Genomic DNA, 20,675 nt, shown 5'->3' on the forward strand with positions numbered 1-20,675 from the left:
GTGAGTGTGTGTGCAGTGAGTGTTTCTGCAGTGAGTGTGTGTGCAGTGAGTGTTGGTACAGTGAGTGTGTGTACAGTGAGTGTTTCTGCAGTGAGTGTGTGTGCAGTGAGTGTGTGTACAGTGAGTGTTTCTGTAGTGAGTGTGTGTGCAGTGAGTGTGTGTGCAGTGAGTGTTTCTGCAGTGAGTGTGTGTGCAGTGAGTGTTTCTGCAGTGAGTGTGTGTACAGTGAGTGTTTCTGCAGTGAGTGTGTGTACAGTGAGTGTTTCTGCAGTGAGTGTGTGTACAGTGAGTGTTTCTGCAGTGAGTGTGTGTGCAGTGAGTGTTTCTGCACTGAGTGTTTCTGCAGTGAGTGTGTGTGCAGTGAGTGTTTCTGCACTGAGTGTGTGTGCAGTAAGTGTGTGTGCAGTAAGTGTTTCTGCAGTGAGTGTGTGTGCAGTGAGTGTTTCTGCAGTGAGTGTTTCTGCAGTGAGTGTGTGTGCAGTGAGTGTGTGTACAGTGAGTGTGTGTGTGCAGTGAGTGTGTGTGCAGTGAGTGTTTCTGCACTGAGTGTTTCTGCAGTGAGTGTGTGTGCAGTGAGTGTTTCTGCAGTGAGTGTGTGTGCAGTGAGTGTTTCTGCACTGAGTGTGTGTGCAGTAAGTGTGTGTGCAGTAAGTGTTTCTGCAGTGAGTGTGTGTGCAGTGAGTGTTTCTGTAGTGAGTGTGTGTGCAGTGAGTGTTTCTGCAGTGAGTGTGTGTACAGTGAGTGTTTCTGCAGTGAGTGTTTCTGCAGTGAGTGTGTGTGCAGTGAGTGTTTCTGCACTGAGTGTTTCTGCAGTGAGTGTGTGTGCAGTGAGTGTTTCTGCAGTGAGTGTGTGTGCAGTGAGTGTTTCTGCACTGAGTGTGTGTGCAGTAAGTGTGTGTGCAGTAAGTGTTTCTGCAGTGAGTGTGTGTGCAGTGAGTGTTTCTGTAGTGAGTGTGTGTGCAGTGAGTGTTTCTGCAGTGAGTGTTTCTGTAGTGAGTGTGTGTACAGTGAGTGTTTCTGCAGTGAGTGTTTCTGTAGTGAGTGTGTGTACAGTGAGTGTTTCTGCAGTGAGTGTGTGTACAGTGAGTGTTTCTGCAGTGAGTGTTTCTGCAGTGAGTGTTTCTGTAGTGAGTGTGTGTGCAGTGAGTGTTTCTGCAGTGAGTGTTTCTGTAGTGAGTGTGTGTACAGTGAGTGTTTCTGCAGTGAGTGTGTGTACAGTGAGTGTTTCTGCAGTGAGTGTTTCTGCAGTGAGTGTGTGTGCAGTGAGTGTTTCTGCACTGAGTGTTTCTGCAGTGAGTGTGTGTGCAGTGAGTGTTTCTGCAGTGAGTGTGTGTGCAGTGAGTGTTTCTGCACTGAGTGTGTGTGCAGTAAGTGTGTGTGCAGTAAGTGTTTCTGCAGTGAGTGTGTGTGCAGTGAGTGTTTCTGTAGTGAGTGTGTGTGCAGTGAGTGTTTCTGCAGTGAGTGTGTGTGCAGTAAGTGTGTGTGCAGTAAGTGTGTGTGCAGTAAGTGTTTCTGCAGTGAGTGTGTGTGCAGTGAGTGTTGGTACAGTGAGTGTGTGTACAGTGAGTGTGTGTACAGTGAGTGTGTGTACAGTGAGTGTTTCTGCAGTGAGTGTTTCTGCAGTGAGTGTGTGTACAGTGAGTGTTTCCGCAGTGAGTGTGTGTGTGTAGTGAGTGTGTATGCAGTGAGTGTGTGTATAGTGAGTGTTTCTGCAGTGAGTGTGTGTACAGTGAGTGTTTCTGCACTGAGTGTTTCTGCAGTGAGTGTGTGTGCAGTGAGTATTTCTGCAGTGAGTGTGTGTGCAGTGAGTGTGTGTGCAGTGAGTGTTTCTGTAGTGAGTGTGTGTGCAGTGAGTATTTCTGCAGTGAATGTGTTTAAAGTGAGTGTTTCTGCAGTGAGTGTTTCTGTAGTGAGTGTGTGTACAGTGAGTGTGTGTGCAGTGAGTGTTGAGTGTACAGTGAGTGTGTGTACAGTGAGTGTTTCTGCAGTGAGTGTGTGTGCAGTGAGTGTGTGTACAGTGAGTGTTTCTGCAGGGAGTGTTTCTGCAGTGAGTGTGTGTACAGTGAGTGTGTGTGCAGTGAGTGTTGAGTGTACAGTGAGTGTGTGTACAGTGAGTGTTTCTGCAATGAGTGTGTGTACAGTGAGTGTTTCTGCAGTGAGTGTGTGTGCAGTGAGTGTTTCTGCAGTGAGTGTGTGTGCAGTGAGTGTGTGTACAGTGAGTGTGTGTACAGTGGTTGTGTGTGCTTGAGTGGCCCTGATTTATCAAAAGTGCGTACACCAAATTTCCAGCGTACACCTGGCGTACACCCAAAACCACGGTGACTTTGATATTTATCAATATGGACGTTGGCGTACGGCACGCTCAAATCCTACGCCAGGTCAGGAGGTGGTGTACATGTACGCACGTTTTGAGTTAGTGCAGAAATGCGCAGAAAAACAATTCCTAACACCACAAAACGCACTGACAAACTAAAAGATATGAGGAGCTCTTTTCCAAAACGCGATAAACGCCATTTTTAAAAATAAATTTGTATTTTATTTCTATTAATAAACTAGTGTTGTGTCTGCAAAGATGAAATTGATGATCACCATCTCCGTAGTGAACGCGCCTATAGAGAGAGTAGCCTATTTCTTTTCGTTTATAATTGTTTCGATTAAAGACATTTCAAGCTTTCTTTATAGATATATTTCTCATGTCTGTGAGGCATATACTGAGTTTCGGTTAATTTGTGATGAGATGCGCTCCAGTTCACGTGCAATGCAAGGGACCGCGCCCGCGCCTCCATGTCATGACTCATGATTATATTGTCTGCTATTTGCTTCTTATTTATTAAATCCAGGCAATTGGTTGATGAAAAAAATATTGAAATTAAGATACAATTTATACAAAACGAAATTCACTTTAAAGAAAGGCTTTCTACAAAACAAAACTTAATTAAGTGGCCAAAATCATGTCTGAGCATGTCTCCCGATATATTGCGCATCCTATCTTAGCCTATGTTCACTTTTCATAATCAACATAGATGGGGAAAAAATAACATTATTATTTTTTAACAAATATGAAACTAAATGCACTTAGTTAATGGCTACAACACGTAGCCTAATAGTAGGCCTGAATATTGTTATCATTACTTTTCAAGTTCGGCACGAATGACTATTAGCCTAAATGTGTTACTAAATGATTTGAATGTATTTTTAATATTTACTTTATTTTACTATTTATTTTGTTTGGCTTTTATTTATTTCATGCAGTTGCAAATATTTAATTTATATTAATTTATAGTATGAGTCCCTGATTATATGTTGCATGTTCTCTTGTTGTTGTTTTTTTAGACAAAAAATGGATGGATTTATAGCGTTTTGAAAAACAAAATGCAATTAACTTTGAATTTATCATCAACAATATTGTTGTTTGATTTAATAATAATTTTTCATGATGGTGATGGTCTCGATCTCCAGAGAAGTGTCTCCTTTTTGCCGTCTTCCGTGTGTACATGGCGTAAAATGAGGGCGTGGGGGAAGCGGATACTTGAATATATAGGGGCGTGTTATTCTAATGACGATCGTTTTCAGCCGCGGCATTTATCAAGGGCAGGTATTGCGTACACCTGGATTTCAAAGGTACGCACAGCTTCATAAATCAGGCGGTAAGAGGAGTGTAAGCATAATCTTACGCCACCATATACGCCCGTTTCTACGCAAGAATGATAAATTAGGGCCAGTGTGTGTACAGTGAGTGTTGAGTGAACAGTGAGCGTTTCTGCAGTGTGTGTGTGTCCAGTGAGTGTGTGTACAGTGAGTGCTTTTGCAGTGAGTGTGTGTACAGTGAGTGCTTTTGCAGTGAGTGTGTGTACAGTGAGTGCTTCTGCAGTGAGTGTTTCTGCACTGAGTGTTTCTGCTGTGAGTGTTTCTGCATTGAGTGTTTCTGCAGTGAGTGTGTGTGCAGTGAGTGTGTGTACAATGAGTGTTTCTGCAGTGAGTGTGTGCAGTGAGTGTTGAGTGTACAGTGAGTGTGTGTGCAGTGAGTGTTTCTGCAGTGAGTGTGTGTGCAGTGAGTGTGTGTACAGTGAGTGTGTGTGCAGTGAGTGTTTCTGCAGTGAGTGTTTCTGCAGTGAGTGTGTGTACAATGAGTGTTTCTGCAGTGAGTGTGTGTGCAGTGAGTGTGTGTGCAGTGAGTGTGTGTACAGTGAGTGTTTCTGCAGTGAGTGTGTGTGCAGTGAGTGTTGAGTGTACATGGAGTGTTTCTGCAGTGAGTGTGTGTACAGTGATTGTGTGTGCAGTGAGTGTGTGTGTGCAATGAGTGTTTCTGCAGTGAGTGTGTGTGCAGTGAGTGTTTCTGCAGTGAGTGTGTGTGCAGTGAGTGTTGTGTGTGCAGTGAGTGTTTCTGCAGTGAGTGTGTGTGTGCAGTGAGTGTTTCTGCAGTGAGTGTGTGTGCAGTGAGTGTGTGTGTGTAGTGAGTGTGTGTGCAGTGAGTGTTTCTGCAGTGAGTGTTTCTGCAGTGAGTGTGTGTGCAGTGAGTGTTGTGTGTGCAGTGAGTGTTTCTGCAGTGAGTGTGTGTGTGCAGTGAGTGTTTCTGCAGTGAGTGTGTGTGCAGTGAGTGTGTGTGCAGTGAGTGTGTGTACAGTGAGTGTTTCTGCAGTGAGTGTGTGTGCAGTGAGTGTTGAGTGTACAGGGAGTGTTTCTGCAGTGAGTGTGTGTACAGTGATTGTGTGTGCAGTGAGTGTGTGTGTGTATTTTGTGTTTCTCCAGGACTCTGGCAGTATTTCCAAGAGGTTCTGCTGGTCAAATATGCGTCTCAGTATAACGGCATTAACGTTGTCACTGGCCCGGTGTACGACTACAACTATGACGGACGCTTCGACTCTCCGGATCAGATCCAGGAGTAAGTGTGATCATTTCCTGTTACGTGTTCCACTATGTTTAAAGGTGACATATTCTGCCCCTTTTCACAAGATGTAATATAATTCTATGGTGTCCCCAGAATGCATCTGTGAAATTTCAGCTAAAAAAGAAACCCAGATCATTTATTATAGCTTGTCAAATTTGCCCCTTTTTGGGTGTGAGCAAAAACACGCAGTTTTTGTGTGTTTCTCTTTAAATGCAAATGAGCTGCAGCTCCGCCTCCGTTCAGAAGAGGGCGGAGTCTTTACACGAGCTTCAGAAACTCCAGCAATAACAAAACAGGCCAATCTCAATCATCCAGAATCCCAGAATAACCAGTAGCGAGTGCAGCCTTACGGAGAGACTCAGGAAGAGTTTCTGAATGTTAGTGGAGACATTTATGTAGTTGTTGTGGAGTTACATTGATCATCTCATCATCATGTTGAACTTCTACACAAGTGTCCACAGTTCCTGAGGTGTTTATAAGACAGCGGTGACATGTTCTGGTCAATAGTGTTCAGTGCTCGTCTGTGCTCAACGACAGAACAGTTTCAGGCTTTGCTGGATCTTTTGCGTTAGAACTGGACACTGTTGTCGCTCGAGAAAACAAATGTCGGCTGGTGTGTGTAAACGTGCAGATTAAAGCTGCAGTAGGTAACTTTTGTAAACAAATATTTGTTAAAACTGTCATTATGTCCTGACAGTAGAATATGAAACAGAAAATCTGTGAAAAAATCAAGCTCCTCTGGCTCCTCCCAGTGGTCCTATTGCCATTTGCAGAAATACACCGCTCCCGGTCAGAAACAAGAAATCAGAGCCAGGAGGAATGTCTTAGCAGTGTCAATCACGCTCGTGTACGCGCTGATCACCCCTCTCTTGCACAACGCGAGCGCGTACCGTCGTTCGTGACTCTCCTGTTCGAACTCGGTCATCCAAATGAACGAATCTTTTTTCGAGGGCCGGGAATATTATAAACGTGCAGATTAAGGGTCGATAATATTATAAACGTGCAGATTAAGGGCCGATAATATTATAAACGTGCAGATTAAGAGCCGGTAATATTATAAATGTGCAGATTAAGGGCCGGGAATATTATAAACGTGGCGATTAAGGGCCGGGAATATTATAAACGTGCAGATTAAGAGCCGGTAATATTATAAATGTGCAGATTAAGAGCCGGTAATATTATAAACGTGCAGATTAAGGGCCGGGAATATTATAAACGTGTAGATTAAGAGCCGGTAATATTATAAATGTGCAGATTAAGAGCCGGGAATATTATAAACGTGCAGATTAAGAGCCGGTAATATTATAAATGTGCAGATTAAGGGCCGGGAATATTATAAACGTGGCGATTAAGGGCCGGGAATATTATAAACGTGCAGATTAAGAGCCGGTAATATTATAAATGTGCAGATTAAGAGCCGGTAATATTATAAACGTGCAGATTAAGGGCCGGGAATATTATAAACGTGTAGATTAAGAGCCGGTAATATTATAAACGTGCAGATTAAGGGCCGGGAATATTATAAACGTGCAGATTAAGAGCCGGTAATATTATAAATGTGCAGATTAAGAGCCGGTAATATTATAAACGTGCAGATTAAGGGCCGGGAATATTATAAACGTGTAGATTAAGGGCCGGTAATATTATAAACGTGCAGATTAAGAGCCGGTAATATTATAAACGTGCAGATTAAGGGAAGGTAATATTATAAACGTGCAGATTAAGGGCCGGTAATATTATAAATGTGCAGATTAACAGCCGATAATATTATAAACGTGCAGATTAAGGGACGGTAATATTATAAACGTGCATATTAAGAGCCGGTAATATTATAAACGTGCAGATTAAGGGCCGATAATATTATAAATGTGCAGATTAAGAGCCGGTAATATTATAAACGTGGCGATTAAGGGCCGGGAATATTATAAACGTGGCGATTAAGAGCCGGTAATATTATAAACGTGCAGATTAAGGGCCGATAATATTATAAATGTGCAGATTAAGAGCCGGTAATATTATAAACGTGGCGATTAAGAGCCGGTAATATTATAAACGTGCAGATTAAGGGCCGATAATATTATAAATGTGCAGATTAAGAGCCGGTAATATTATAAACGTGCAGATTAAGAGCCGGTAATATTATAAATGTGCAGATTAAGAGCCGGTAATATTATAAACGTGCAGATTAAGAGCCGGTAATATTATAAATGTGCAGATTAAGGGCCGGTAATATTATAAACGTGCATATTAAGAGCCGGTAATATTATAAACGTGCAGATTAAGGGCCGATAATATTATAAATGTGCAGATTAAGAGCCGGTAATATTATAAACGTGGCGATTAAGAGCCGGTAATATTATAAACGTGGCGATTAAGAGCCGGTAATATTATAAACGTGCAGATTAAGAGCCGGTAATATTATAAACGTGCAGATTAAGAGCCGGTAATATTATAAATGTGCAGATTAAGAGCCGGTAATATTATAAACGTGCATATTAAGAGCCGGTAATATTATAAACGTGCAGATTAAGGGCCGATAATATTATAAATGTGCAGATTAAGAGCCGGTAATATTATAAACGTGGCGATTAAGAGCCGGTAATATTATAAACGTGGCGATTAAGAGCCGGTAATATTATAAACGTGCAGATTAAGGGCCGATAATATTATAAATGTGCAGATTAAGAGCCGGTAATATTATAAACGTGGCGATTAAGAGCCGGTAATATTATAAACGTGCAGATTAAGGGCCGATAATATTATAAATGTGCAGATTAAGAGCCGGTAATATTATAAACGTGCAGATTAAGAGCCGGTAATATTATAAATGTGCAGATTAAGAGCCGGTAATATTATAAACGTGCAGATTAAGAGCCGGTAATATTATAAATGTGCAGATTAAGGGCCGGTAATATTATAAACGTGGCGATTAAGAGCCGGTAATATTATAAACGTGCAGATTAAGGGCCGATAATATTATAAATGTGCAGATTAAGAGCCGGTAATATTATAAACGTGCAGATTAAGAGCCGGTAATATTATAAATGTGCAGATTAAGAGCCGGTAATATTATAAACGTGCAGATTAAGAGCCGGTAATATTATAAATGTGCAGATTAAGGGCCGGTAATATTGTGCAGATTAAGGGCCGGTAATATTATAAACATGCAGATTAAGGGCCGGTAATATTGTGCAGATTAAGGGCCGGTAATATTATAAACGTGCAGATTAAGGGCCGGTAATATTATAAACGTGCAGATTAAGAGCCGGTAATATTATAAACGTGCAGATTAAGAGCCGGTAATATTATAAACGTGCAGATTAAGGGCCGGTAATATTATAAACGTGCAGATTAAGAGCCGGTAATATTATAAACGTGCAGATTAAGAGCCGGTAATATTATAAACGTGCTGATTAAGGGATGGTAATATTATAAACGTGCAGATTAAGAGCCGGTAATATTATAAACGTGCTGATTAAGGGCCGGTAATATTATAAACGTGCTGATTAAGGGCCGGTAATATTATAAACGTGCAGATTAAGAGCCGGTAATATTATAAACGCGCAGATTAAGGGCCGGTAATATTATAAACGTGCAGATTAAGAGCCGGTAATATTATAAACGTGCAGATTAAGGGCCGGTAATATTATAAACGTGCAGATTAAGAGCCGGTAATATTATAAACGTGCAGATTAAGAGCCGGTAATATTATAAACGTGCAGATTAAGGGCCGGTAATATTATAAACGTGCAGATTAAGAGCCGGTAATATTATAAACGTGCAGATTAAGAGCCGGTAATATTATAAACGTGCAGATTAAGGGCCGGTAATATTATAAACGTGCAGATTAAGAGCCGGTAATATTGTAAACGTGCAGATTAAGGGCCGGTAATATTATAAACGTGCAGATTAAGAGCCGGTAATATTATAAACGTGCAGATTAAGGGCCGGTAATATTATAAACGTGCAGATTAAGAGCCGGTAATATTATAAACGTGCAGATTAAGGGCCGGTAATATTATAAACGTGCAGATTAAGAGCCGGTAATATTATAAACGTGCAGATTAAGAGCCGGTAATATTATAAACGTGCAGATTAAGAGCCGGTAATATTATAAACGTGCAGATTAAGAGTCGGTAATATTATAAACGTACAGATTAAGGGCCGGTGATATTATAAACGTGCAGATTAAAAGCCGGTAATATTATAATAAGATCCTCTTCATACGTCAGAAGGAGAGAAATCAGATCAGCTTATTTTTAGACATGCTCTCAGAGATAGACTCACCAGAACAAAGTTACTGGGTTTCACTTTTCACGTTTTCTGGGTTTTGGTAGAAGCGGCCGATTAAAGCATTTACAAAGAAATTTACGGAGAAAGCCAGATTTTCATGATATGTCCCCTTTAAAGATCTGATTCCTCGCGCGTCTCACAGTGCTTGTGTTCAGGTTGGTTGCAGGTTCGTCTGTTCCTCTTCCCACTCATTATTTCGCGGTGCTGACGAGCTGCAGGAACGAGACGCAGGCGGTGGGAGAATGTTCCGGGGAACTTCAGAGCGTTTCCTTCCTTGTGCCTCACAGAGATGAAAACACAGAGAGCTGCGCTGTGAGTGACACACACACACACTTCCTACTGATACTCTCACTTCCTGTTTCACAAGCTCATCCTCACACACTGGATGTGGAACGAGACACTTGACTTAATTTGAGCTTAATTTAATCCATCATCACGTGAATCTTCTGTGCGATTCGTCTCAGTGAATCAGAACTTCGGTCAGAATGATTCAGTTTGTTCTTTTTGTGTTTTCAGATGTTCTCTGATGTCACGCCTTGACATATTAGTATATATGAACACACCTTAAACATTCTTGTTTTCATATTAATAATATTATTATGATCAGTGAATCAGTTTTTATTTTTCATCAATATTTTTTCATAATTTTTTTTACTTATTCATTAAGTAGAATTTTTTTTAATACATTTTTTATTAATGAATTATTTTATTTTATTTGTCAATGCCATTAAGCTCTAAAACTAACAACTTATCTGTTTAATTTATGCATACTCATTTAAATTTCATAAAATTATACAATTTAATCGATATTTATTTGTTCATTCGTTCAGTAAGTAGAAAATATATTTTTATTCATTCAATAATTTTTCATTATTTTATTTATTTTTTCAGTGACATTTAGCTGTAAGACTAACAACTTCACTGTTGTATTCGTGCATATTAATTGAAATGATATAAATTATGCAATTCATTTGATATTTTTATTTATTCATGAAGTAAAACATTTATTTGAATACATTTATTTATTTATTCAATAATTATACTTTTTTTTCATTTGTCAGTGACATTAAGCTGTAAAACAGACACTGTTTTATTCATGCAAATTATATAAATTTTTTCAATTATTTTAGCTATTTATTAAAAAAAACTTCAGTTTAATTTCCAGATTAATTTAATTGATATTAATTATTCAAATCATTGATATTTTTTATTTAAACAAGTAAAAAGTCAATTTTAATAATTTGTATTTATTCATTAATTAATATTATTATTTTTTATTTAGTTTTCAGTGACATTAAGCCGCAAAACTAAAAACTTTGCGGTTTTATTTATGCATATTAATTTTAAATGATATAAATTATACAATTAAAACCAAAGTTAATGCTCAGTCATGCTTTTCTGTGAAGCTGCTTTGAGTATGACTGAGCACGTAAGTGAATCATGTGACGGTGGCACAGGTGCGTCCCATTATGCTCTTCCAACTAAATAAAGAGCTTTTGTCATTGTTTTGTTCTTTGGGGTTCGGCTGCTTCTGTGTTTTGTTTCTGACATGAATGCGCGACGTCACAATAATCTCGTTTCCCACCAACAGAAACAATGAATGAAACACAATGAAGCTTTATGTGATGTGAAAACAAAATTCGAGTCATGAAAGATCCTGTTACTGTTTGTGTGCAGAATGACCAGCCTGAGTCCCAGTGGGCGGAGCCTCTCCTGTGGATGCACCAATCACGCGTGAGGGATGTGGAGTGGATCACGGGACTGGACTTTTTCAGGGACAGCAATCGTCCAATCGCTGAGCTCCTCCGCCTTAAGACCCGCCCCACTGCCGCCATCCATCCCAAAGCTTGAGTCGCTCTGATTCCTGTTAGTGATATATTATATTTAATTATAAGTACCTCTTATCGTTAATATATTTATTGAATGTATTATATTTCTCAGTAAGAGCATCTGTGCTGTACAGGGAAAAATAGATTTAATTCCCATTCCTGCTCTTATTGGTTTATGATTTATTAATTACGTCACGTTACACACTGCAAAAAAATAATAAATGCTTAGTGAGTTTTTCTGTCTTGTTTTCAAGTTAAATTATATTAAAAATCGTTAAATTCACTTGAAGCAACTTTGTCTTTCTGCACTGGCTTGTTTTTAACTTTATTTGTACTTAAAACAGACAAAAATCACTTGTATCTAAGCAACAGTTCATGAAAATGAGTCTTGCCGTCCGTGCGGTGTTGAGTCTCCAGTCTGTAAATGATTTCAACTTTAATTATTTCAAGGATTTTTAGAGTGAAAAAACTAATTGGAAACATGAAGTCATTTTTTGCAGTGAGTTTCTGTGTGTCACAAAATGCATTAAAATGACATGAAAACATATTCGTGTCTTGTATTTTTTTTACATTGCAAGCTTTTTTTGTTTTGGTTTCCAGCAAACGAGTGAAGTACACAAGGTAATTTGTTGAGGAGTGAACTCATGTAATGTCAGTGACCCGCGGGAGTCTACAAGCAGCGGCTCGATCCCTCGCTCACGCATCGCTGTCCTGCGGCCCTCCTCCTCCCCAGCTCCACCTGCAGCATTCAGGCCCCATACACACTACTGCGTTTGAGTTTAGACACGGAGAATTCAAACCAATACGATCAGCGTTTCAGCTGTGTATTAGAACGGATTAGAATGTCGTCCACATTAAAACGACTGAAAACGCGGATCACGTGACCATTCTCCTACACTGGGCATGCGCGTGCCGGTGTAAACAGGAAACAGATCAACTACTCCTCAGATTTCGCCGAGGTTGATGAGTGCCGATCTCGACTTTCGAAAGTTTTCGCACCATTCCTCAGGAATCACAACTTCATTGATGAAATTATCCCACCATGTGCTGGTTCTTCCCGGCGTAACCCAAAACCGGCGCTCCATGTACGGTCGATACCGCCGCTTTTGCGCTAGCGTAACTGGTAGTCCAGGCTGTTGTTGTATGTTTTCTTCCGCTGTATGACCCAATCAGAGAGCTGAGCGTGAGCCTCTGCGTCATCGTTTCTAAAGTCCTCCGTTTTGACCCGTCTTCACTAAAACGCCCTCCGGAGATTCAAAACGCAGAACGGGGTCGGCAGCGTTTCTAAACTTCTCCGTTTTAGGTCTTCGTTTTTGCCGTTTTAGTCTGGACGGGAGGAGCAAACGTAGCAAAAGCTCTCCGTTTCTAAACTAAAACGTAGTAGTGTGTATGGAGCCTGAGGCAGCCCGACCAGACTCCTCATCCAGCATTAGTAGAGCCACTGAGAGTGTGTGTGTGTGTGTGTGTGTGTGTGTGTGTGTGTGTGTGTGTGTGTGTGTGTGTGTGTGTGTGTGTGTGTGTGTGTGTGTGTGTGTGTGTTTGTGTGTTTGTGTGTGTGTGTGTGTGTGTGTGTGTGTGTGTGTGTGTGTGTGTGTGTGTGTGTGTGATCAGGTGTGGCACGTTTAGGGGTTGTGTGTGTGTGTGTGTGTGTGTGTGTGTGTGTGTGTGTGTGTGTGTGTGTGTGTGTGTGTGTGTGTGTGTGTGTGTGTGTGTGTGTGTGTGTGTGTGTGTGTGTGTGTGTGATACGTTTAGGGGTTGTGTGTGTGTGTGTGTGTGTGTGTGTGTGTGTTTGTGTGTGTGTGTGTGTGTGTGTGTGTGTGTGTGTGTGTGTGTGTGTGTGTGTTTGTGTGTGTGTGTGTGTGTTTGTGTGTTTGTGTGTGTGTGTGTGTGTGTGTGTGTGTGTGTGTGTGTGTGATCAGGTGTGGCACGTTTAGGGGTTGTGTGTGTGTGTGTGTGTGTGTGTGTGTGTGTGTGTGTGTTTGTGTGTGTGTGTGTGTGTGTGTGTGTGTGTGTGTGTGTGTGTGTGTGTGTGTTTGTGTGTGTGTGTGTGTGTGTGTGTGTGTGTGTGTGTGTGTGTGTGTGTGATACGTTTAGGGGTTGTGTGTGTGTGTGTGTGTGTGTGTGTGTGTGTGTGTGTGTGTTTGTGTGTGTGTGTGTGTGTGTGTGTGTGTGTGTGTGTGTGTGTGTGTGTGTGTGTGTGTGTGTGTGCAGGGCCGGCGCTTCGCACACGCACATCACGCACTGCGCGTAGGGCACCAAGTGCTTGGGGGGGCAACAAAAAATCTGGGTCGTGAAAAATCATCACAATAGGCTACTAGTATAAATAACAAATAAAATGTCTAAAGCATGTTAATATACAAAAGCAATACAAAAGTAATATAGGCCTAGACCAAATTAGTCGAGAAAAAGGAGAATCTCCTGTGCCAGTCTCCCTCATCTTCCCCACCTCCCAGTGGTCTGTTCGATTATGCCTCAATCAATGTCAAATTTGGCAGACACCGACCTCAGACATGGCCTCGAAAAGGCACCAAGAGTCGGGAGCGGAAAAAGGAAAAAGAAGAGACAGCGGGATGATACTCGCGCGTCGCTTGCAGGTAAGACAATGTTTTAAATAAAAATGTTAGTTTTGAGCGCGGGCGCCCTTGTGTCGTGTATGCATGTCCAGGGGGGCGTCGCTAGTAGTGCAAATGATCCGGGGCAGGCTTTTTTAGCCCTGCATGTTGAATCTTTTATTTTAACGGGGGTCCGGTTTCGTCCACATTAAATTTTGAAACTTGGGCTGTTTAAGATGCAGTTAGTTTGTTTGAGAAGAAAAGGAAGACCGCTTAGATACGCTTTTTTTGTTGTTGTTCTATGCGGATAATGCGGTCATTTTCAAGAGGTTCATAGGCCAAGGCCCAAGGGCGACATCTGTTGGTGAAACTGCAATTAGAAAAAAACCCACAATCTCAGTGTTTGTATATTTTCATATTCACAGAGTCGTCAAATTATTAGGGCTGGGAAAAGATTAATCGCATCCAAAATAAAAGTTTGTGTCTACATGATATATGTGTGTGTACTGTGTATAATCATTTTGTGTATATATAAATACACACACATATACACGTATATATTTAAGAAATATTTGCATGTATATACTGTATATATTTATATATAATTTATATTATATATAGATTTAAATATTTTATATATAAATAACAAATATTTCTTAAATACATACATGCAAATGTGTATTTATATATATACACAAAATAATTATACACAGTACACACACATACTATATATCATTCATGTAGACACAAACTTTTATTTTGGATGCGATTTAAAATGTGCACTTTAAAATTCATACTTGTACAGTTATAAACTTTTTTTGCACTTTTAACTTTCTGTGTTTACATTGTTCAGTTCCAAATCTGTGTTTTTAGTAATTGTGGTGGTTCTTGGTATTTATAATTTTAACCTTTATATTATTTCTTTTCATATTTGGTGCCATTGTTAATGTAAAATTATTTATTTGCAGCAGTTATTTTGGAAGTAAAGAGAACCTAACTAAGAAATTCCGAATGGTTGTTATTCCTTGGGTGGGTGGGTGGGTGGGGGGCGGGGGGTGGGGGGCACCACCAATCATTTGTGCTTAGGGCACCTAAATAGCTAGCGCCGGCCCTGTGTGTGTGTGTGTGTGATCAGGTGTGGCAGGTTTAGGGGTTGGGTGTGTGTGTGTGTGTGTGTGTGTGTGTGTGTGTGTGTGTGTGTGTGTGTGTGTGTGTGTGTGTGTGTGTGTGTGTGTGTGTGTGTGTGTGATATCAGGTGTGGCAGGTTTAGGGGTTGGGTGTGTGTGTGTGTGTGTGTGTGTGTGTGTGTGTGTGTGTGTGTGTGTGTGTGTTGTTTTCATTATTCAATGGAGAGGTTTTTGTTTTGGTTCCTGTGAAGTCGTCAAACTCTTTCTCAAAAGACAAACTTCCAGGAAAGCCTGAGTCCTGACAGACTCTTTCATTGTGTCTCTGCCCGAGTCAACAGCAAGTGCTCGTCTGACCATCATCTGTGTGTTCAGAAGGAAACTAAAAGCTTAAAGACAACTGGACGCAGTTGAGTAACAGTTTCAAGTTCATTCACTAAAAGCTCAATCCTCATTAAAGCTGTCAGGTGTTTCTGAGGAAACGTCGTCTGGGAGATAGTTTTGTAAGTCTGTAAATATTGATCTCAAGCCTTGACAAATGCAGATGAGACATCACAGCACAATAACTAACAACGATGACAACCATAATAGATGTTATTCAGTAACTTTACAGCAGCATTCATTCATGGATGCTGGGAACTCACACACCCTTACCGTTTCAGCAGTTATTACACTGGGAAATAATGATGTTCTTCCTCAGGATTCACGTACAAATATCTGAATATTCTTAAATCAAGATACATTTACGTGGTCAAAATGCTTAAAACAAAAACAAATCAGTGCTGTCAGAAAAATAATCTTATTTTCAATGCAAAACAACATTACTTTTCCATATGTAAATGTTCCGGGGCCTGTTTCAGAAAGGAGGTTATCATTTTCATGATTAATTATTAAAATTCCCTATATATAATTTGAGCTAATTTAATGTAAAACTGAATATTGTTACAGGGTACAGACTCCATTCCCCGGGCCTCGGGCCCCTGCCTCGACGGGATGTCTGCTCCCTGATTTAAATACCCCGGGAGTTAAATAGATCTCAGAGAAAGAATTTTCCCCTGGGACCATAGAAGGATCTGACGTGCCAGTTTGTAAAGAGGGCGAGAACGCAAACCCCCCTGATGGTTGATATAAGAGACCACCGATGTGTTGTCTGACCGGACAAGAACATGGTGGCCCCTTAGGTCTGGGAGGAAGTGTTTCAGAGCCAGAAACACTGCCAACATCTCTAGACAATTTATGTGCCATAGACGGTGATGGTCCTTCCACGGAACCTGAGCTGGGCGACCACTCATGATCGCCCCCCAACCCATGAGAGAGGCATCCGTCGTTAGCGTTACGCGACGACAAGGAGCTCCCAACACAGGACCTTGGGACAGAAACCAAGGGTCTTTCCACATAACCAGGGCGCGATGACACCGTCGCGAACTCATGATCATGTGGAGCGGATTTCCCCTCGGGGAGAATCCCCTGGTTCTGAGCCACCACTGTAACGGTCTCATGTGCAGGAGGCCAAAAGGTATCACGTTGGACGCAGCTGCCATTAAAACATAACAGTCTCTGGAACTGTTTTACAGTGGATGACTGGCCTAGCTTGACCTGATCTACTGCGGCGAGAATCGAAGCAACACGAGCAGGTGACAACTGTGCCTGCATCGTCGTCGAATCCCACACTACACCGAGAAAAGTGGTTCTCTGTATACCGGCTGTAATATCCTAACTCCCTGCTGGGGGGAGGAACCCGCTCTATAGCTCCTTTTCGCAGCAGAGTTTTTACCTTCTGTTCTAATACCAGAGCCTGGAGGGGCCAACCACTGTGGGCAGAGCCCCTCTGAACCGAGGTGGATGCGTTCTGAACTGAATAGCGTACCCGTTTTTTGTAACACTCTGTTTTTGTTGCACTCCTTTAAAAGAACTACTCTGCGGGTTAGGCTGCCCTCGCCCAGCAGCCCCAGGAATTTTTACTTTAAAGGGAATACATTTCTGAAACACTGCTGACTGTCTTTTTTCTTCCTGAAACTTCTCAGTAACAGAATGCAAAGCATCACCAAATAAACCCACAGGGGATACAGGGGCGTCTAACAGAACAGGTTTCTCTCTTTCTTGCATTTTACTTTGATTTAACCATAAATGCCTCTCTGTGGCCGTCTGCCTGGTGGCTCGAAGAGCGAAATCAGCTGTCTGTCTGAGCTCATTAATCATCTCAACAGAAATTTCCCCCTGCTCGCTAGCTTCCTTAAGCAGATCAGCCTGATAAGCTTGCATAATAGCCATCGTATGCAAACACGCGGCTGCCTGCCCCGCCGCCGAATAAGCCTTCCTCACCAGCGCTGATGTATTTTTTAAAGATCTGGTGGGGAGAGCCGATGCTTTCAGCGATGATGCCGATTCGGGAGAGAGATAGCTAGGGAGCGTCTCCTCCGCCCTTGGCATCGTCACATACCCACTAGATTTAGCTCCCATAATATTTGAATAAACATTGGAAGTGTGTGTGTAAATTCTTGCTGACATTGGTTTAACCCAGGTCTACGTCACCTCGGTGTGAAGATCAGGGAAAAAAGGCAAACACCGGCGAGAAGGCTGAGTGCTCGTGGGCAAAAATCTATCATCAAGTTTGCTTTTAATAGGAGACTCCTGCCTATCAGATGGCCACTCAATACTGAGCTTTTCAACAGCACGGGAAAGCACATTAACAATCTCATCATCGGGGGGAGATTGAAAAATGACGAGACTCCGGCATCCTCTGAGCCAAAGCTTTCAACATCCAGCTCCTCAGAACTGGATAGCTGAAGCTCCTGAACCATATGTGCCTCAACCCGGGGAGAAGTAGCGGAGGACTGCGCTTCCACAGCCGGGATAGAGGCACTGGATCTCTCCGGTGAAGGCTGAGATAGGGCGGGGCCCGTCTCACACCCCTCGGTGAGATCCATTTGCGATCCCCACGACATGCGCCTCGTCTCTGCCTCAACAGAAGCGGGACCCGAGCCGCGGGGAGCGCGCACCGAACCGCCCTCCTCGAAGAGCGATCGGCGAGAGCGCAAGGTCCTCAAAGGAAGACGCTCACAATGCTCACAATCAGCCCCCTCGAGAGCTGACTGGGCATGCTGCACTCCCAAACAAACCACACATAGATGATGCGAATCCCCGCCTGTAACGTATCTAGTACAGGGGGGAAAGCATCTCCTATAATGAGGCTCGCTCGTCATTTGCTTTTGGCTCATATTCCTAATATATAGAGATATATAGACAGCTAAAACACACACAGAGCGCTGCTGAAGTAACAGAAGCTGGCGTGCTTATGATTCTGGGGTGCTTTATAGCTTCCTGGTCGATGACGTCACTCGCAGTGATGCTCATTCTCTCCACTGACTGATTTCATTCATGCTTCAGATGCACTACGCTGGAGAAACACTAACCAGCGCTTAATGCGATGGAGCCTGTTTTTGCAGTGATATCGTCTTGCAGTCCGCCACATTCGTGGGAAGGATAATGTTTTGGCGGATGCTCTGTCAAGGTCGTAAGTGCATGTGCTTTTTCATGTATTTGTTGACTTTGCCATAGGTTATTCTATAGCAATGTTTTAAGGGTGGCAGTGTTATGTGTGAGTGTTCTAATCTGTATGTCATTGCAGTTTCCCTGGTAGATCACCTGCAATCAACCGGTTAATTGATGTCACCTGACGGGAGCTACTTAAATCTAAGACGCATGCTCGCTCTCTCTCTCGTCTTGCAGCCGGCAGAGCAGTAGCTGTGTTTTGCTTCTACAGTCCCCTTTTTCTTTTTTATATCAAGTAAACTTTGTTTAATTGGCAGACTTCTGTCTTTGTGTCCTTTATGTTGCATCCCTAGAGCCAGGGTTGTAACATAACGAATGTAACGATTACACGCGGCTGCAGTCCCTGAAGGGGAACTCAAGATATCTTCTCATACAAGATGAGGGTGAGTAAATGATGACAGACTGAAAACTCTGTTGTCCATCTGTAATAGAAGGAACTGCAGGAACACAGAGGAGATTGACCCGTACAGGACCTGAAGGAAGCCTGGCTGAACGGGTTCAGATACTCTCAGCTTTATTTTAACCAGGAGAAAAGACTCACTGAGATTAAAACCTCTGTCCTGGAAAAGATAGACAAGTTCAGTTTGCATATACAATTATACATCAAAGTTACAACATACAATACAATCCAAAAACAAACAAACATATAAACATAAAACATGCAAACGGTTAAAAAACATTTACACAACATTCATTTACTTTGAAGATTACTTAGTACAATTTTAAATTAACTACCAGACACCAAGTTTTTTATCTTGATTTCAGTCTTGAGTAGCGTTTAAAGGAGGTTTCCCGTAGCTCGGTTCTGGCAAAGATTACACACCGATGATCATCTGATTCAGAACGTCATGAGTAATCGCCAGGCAATATCCGGTGAATAAAACAACAAAGATAAGAGGTCAGATAACCCAGTATAGCTTTATATATCAGCAAATACCAGTGCATTTTTCTTCGATTATTCAACGAAGGCCAAGCAACCCTTGATTACAATGGTGTGTTGAAATTGCAGTTATGAATCTCAGAACACCATGGTACAAAGAGGATAAGAGAGGCAAGAAGATAATAATAATAATAAACTTTACTTTATAAAGCGCCTTTGAAATCAGCTTCTCAAAGTGTTGAACACAATATAAAAATACAGCTAATAAAAGTAAAAATTAAAAACTGCAGTAGAAGCAGTAGAACAACAGGAGAGAACATCAGTCTGTGAGTGTTTACTTTTCTCATTCGATTTTAGTGCGGCTGTTCATTACTGTGTTTACCCTGGTAATCTATAATAATACTTATAATAATGTTATCTATAATAATACTGTACTCTGCATGATACCGATGTAATAAGAGTCCCCTGAGAGGTCCAAAGAGTAATGGAATTTTCTGAAGAACTTTTAGAGTTTGAAAATAACATGCATTCAGTTTTTTGTTCCAAGAGGCTGCAGCGCCGCCTCGCTCACGGAAACGGGGGAGGAAGAGGAAGAGGAAGGCTTCCTGCTTACCACAGTGCCCAGAGGCCGTCCCCAGGCTCATTACCTTGCCGGCGCCGCCCAAGCTCCAGGAGGCCGTCCCAGAGTCGCCCCTAGTCCGTCCCTCCGGTCTCTCTCTCTCTCTCTCTATATATATATATATATATATTGTCACGGGGTGAAGAATCACACGAAAAGGGGAGCTCATGCAAAGTGCCCAAGAGTGTATTTATTTACAACATGAAGAAAAAAACAAAGAAAACCCGGTGAAGTGCGTTGCCTCTTCCTTGTAGTGCAGTGAGTCTGAGCTGTACTTTTTGGAGTCTGAGCTGGGCTTCTTGGAGTCTGAGCTGGGCTTCTTGGAGTCTGAGCTGGGCTTCTTGGAGTCTGAGCTGTGCTTCTTGGAGTCTGAGCTGTGCTTCTTGGAGTCTGAGCTGTGCTTCTTGGAGTCTGAGCTGGGCTTCTTGGAGTCTGAGCGGTCAACTGCTGCTTTCTGGAGAAAGATAGAGAACAGGCATTAACATTCTGTCTCGTGCAGAGATCTCTCTCCATTTGACAAAGTCAATGTGGCTTATGTAGCTGTTTGCTTGATGGAGCATGGCTGGGGCCGATCAACCTGTGACGAGGGCACGCAGGTGTTCCTGTTTCCAGGGCGACGCTGATGAATCCTCTGGGTGCTCGTCACAATTTATATATAGATATATATTTATATTCACTTCGCCCTGGCCTTCTGCCATTACCCCAGACCCGCCGGTCCCTCCCTGGTTCCTCATGACTCTGTGGATGTTCCATTAGCTCTGACTTGGCTCAGCCCCTCCCCTCTTTGTCTATTTTTTTATTTTTTATCTGCCCATCTTTTCTGTCTGTTCAGTCTTGTATTGTCATGCTCCTGTCTTGTATTTGATGTCCCTCGTTCTGGCGTCCTTTTAGAGGGGGGTAGTGTCAGGGTTCTGTTACTTCTGTGTCAACTTCAATTC

General features: G+C 42.0%; 1 protein-coding gene across 1 annotated transcript in view; it reads left to right on the forward strand.

The window, feature by feature from the left end:
• LOC143738115 (venom phosphodiesterase CdcPDE-like) overlaps nt 1-11,555 on the forward strand; it is an 81,802-nt gene extending 70,247 nt beyond the window's left edge. Inside the window, exons 23-25 of the mRNA XM_077230036.1 lie at nt 4,750-4,882; nt 9,337-9,493; nt 10,859-11,555. Coding sequence (XP_077086151.1) covers nt 4,750-4,882; nt 9,337-9,493; nt 10,859-11,032 — 464 coding nt within the window. The 3' untranslated portion in view covers nt 11,033-11,555. The remainder of the gene's footprint in view (nt 1-4,749; nt 4,883-9,336; nt 9,494-10,858) is intronic.
• Nucleotides 11,556-20,675: the final 9,120 nt, after the last annotated feature.

The sequence above is a fragment of the Siphateles boraxobius genome, unplaced genomic scaffold (assembly GCF_051911475.1).
Source record: "Siphateles boraxobius isolate OS27281-9 unplaced genomic scaffold, OSU_SipBor_1 138, whole genome shotgun sequence".
Classification (NCBI taxonomy): domain Eukaryota; kingdom Metazoa; phylum Chordata; class Actinopteri; order Cypriniformes; family Leuciscidae; genus Siphateles; species Siphateles boraxobius.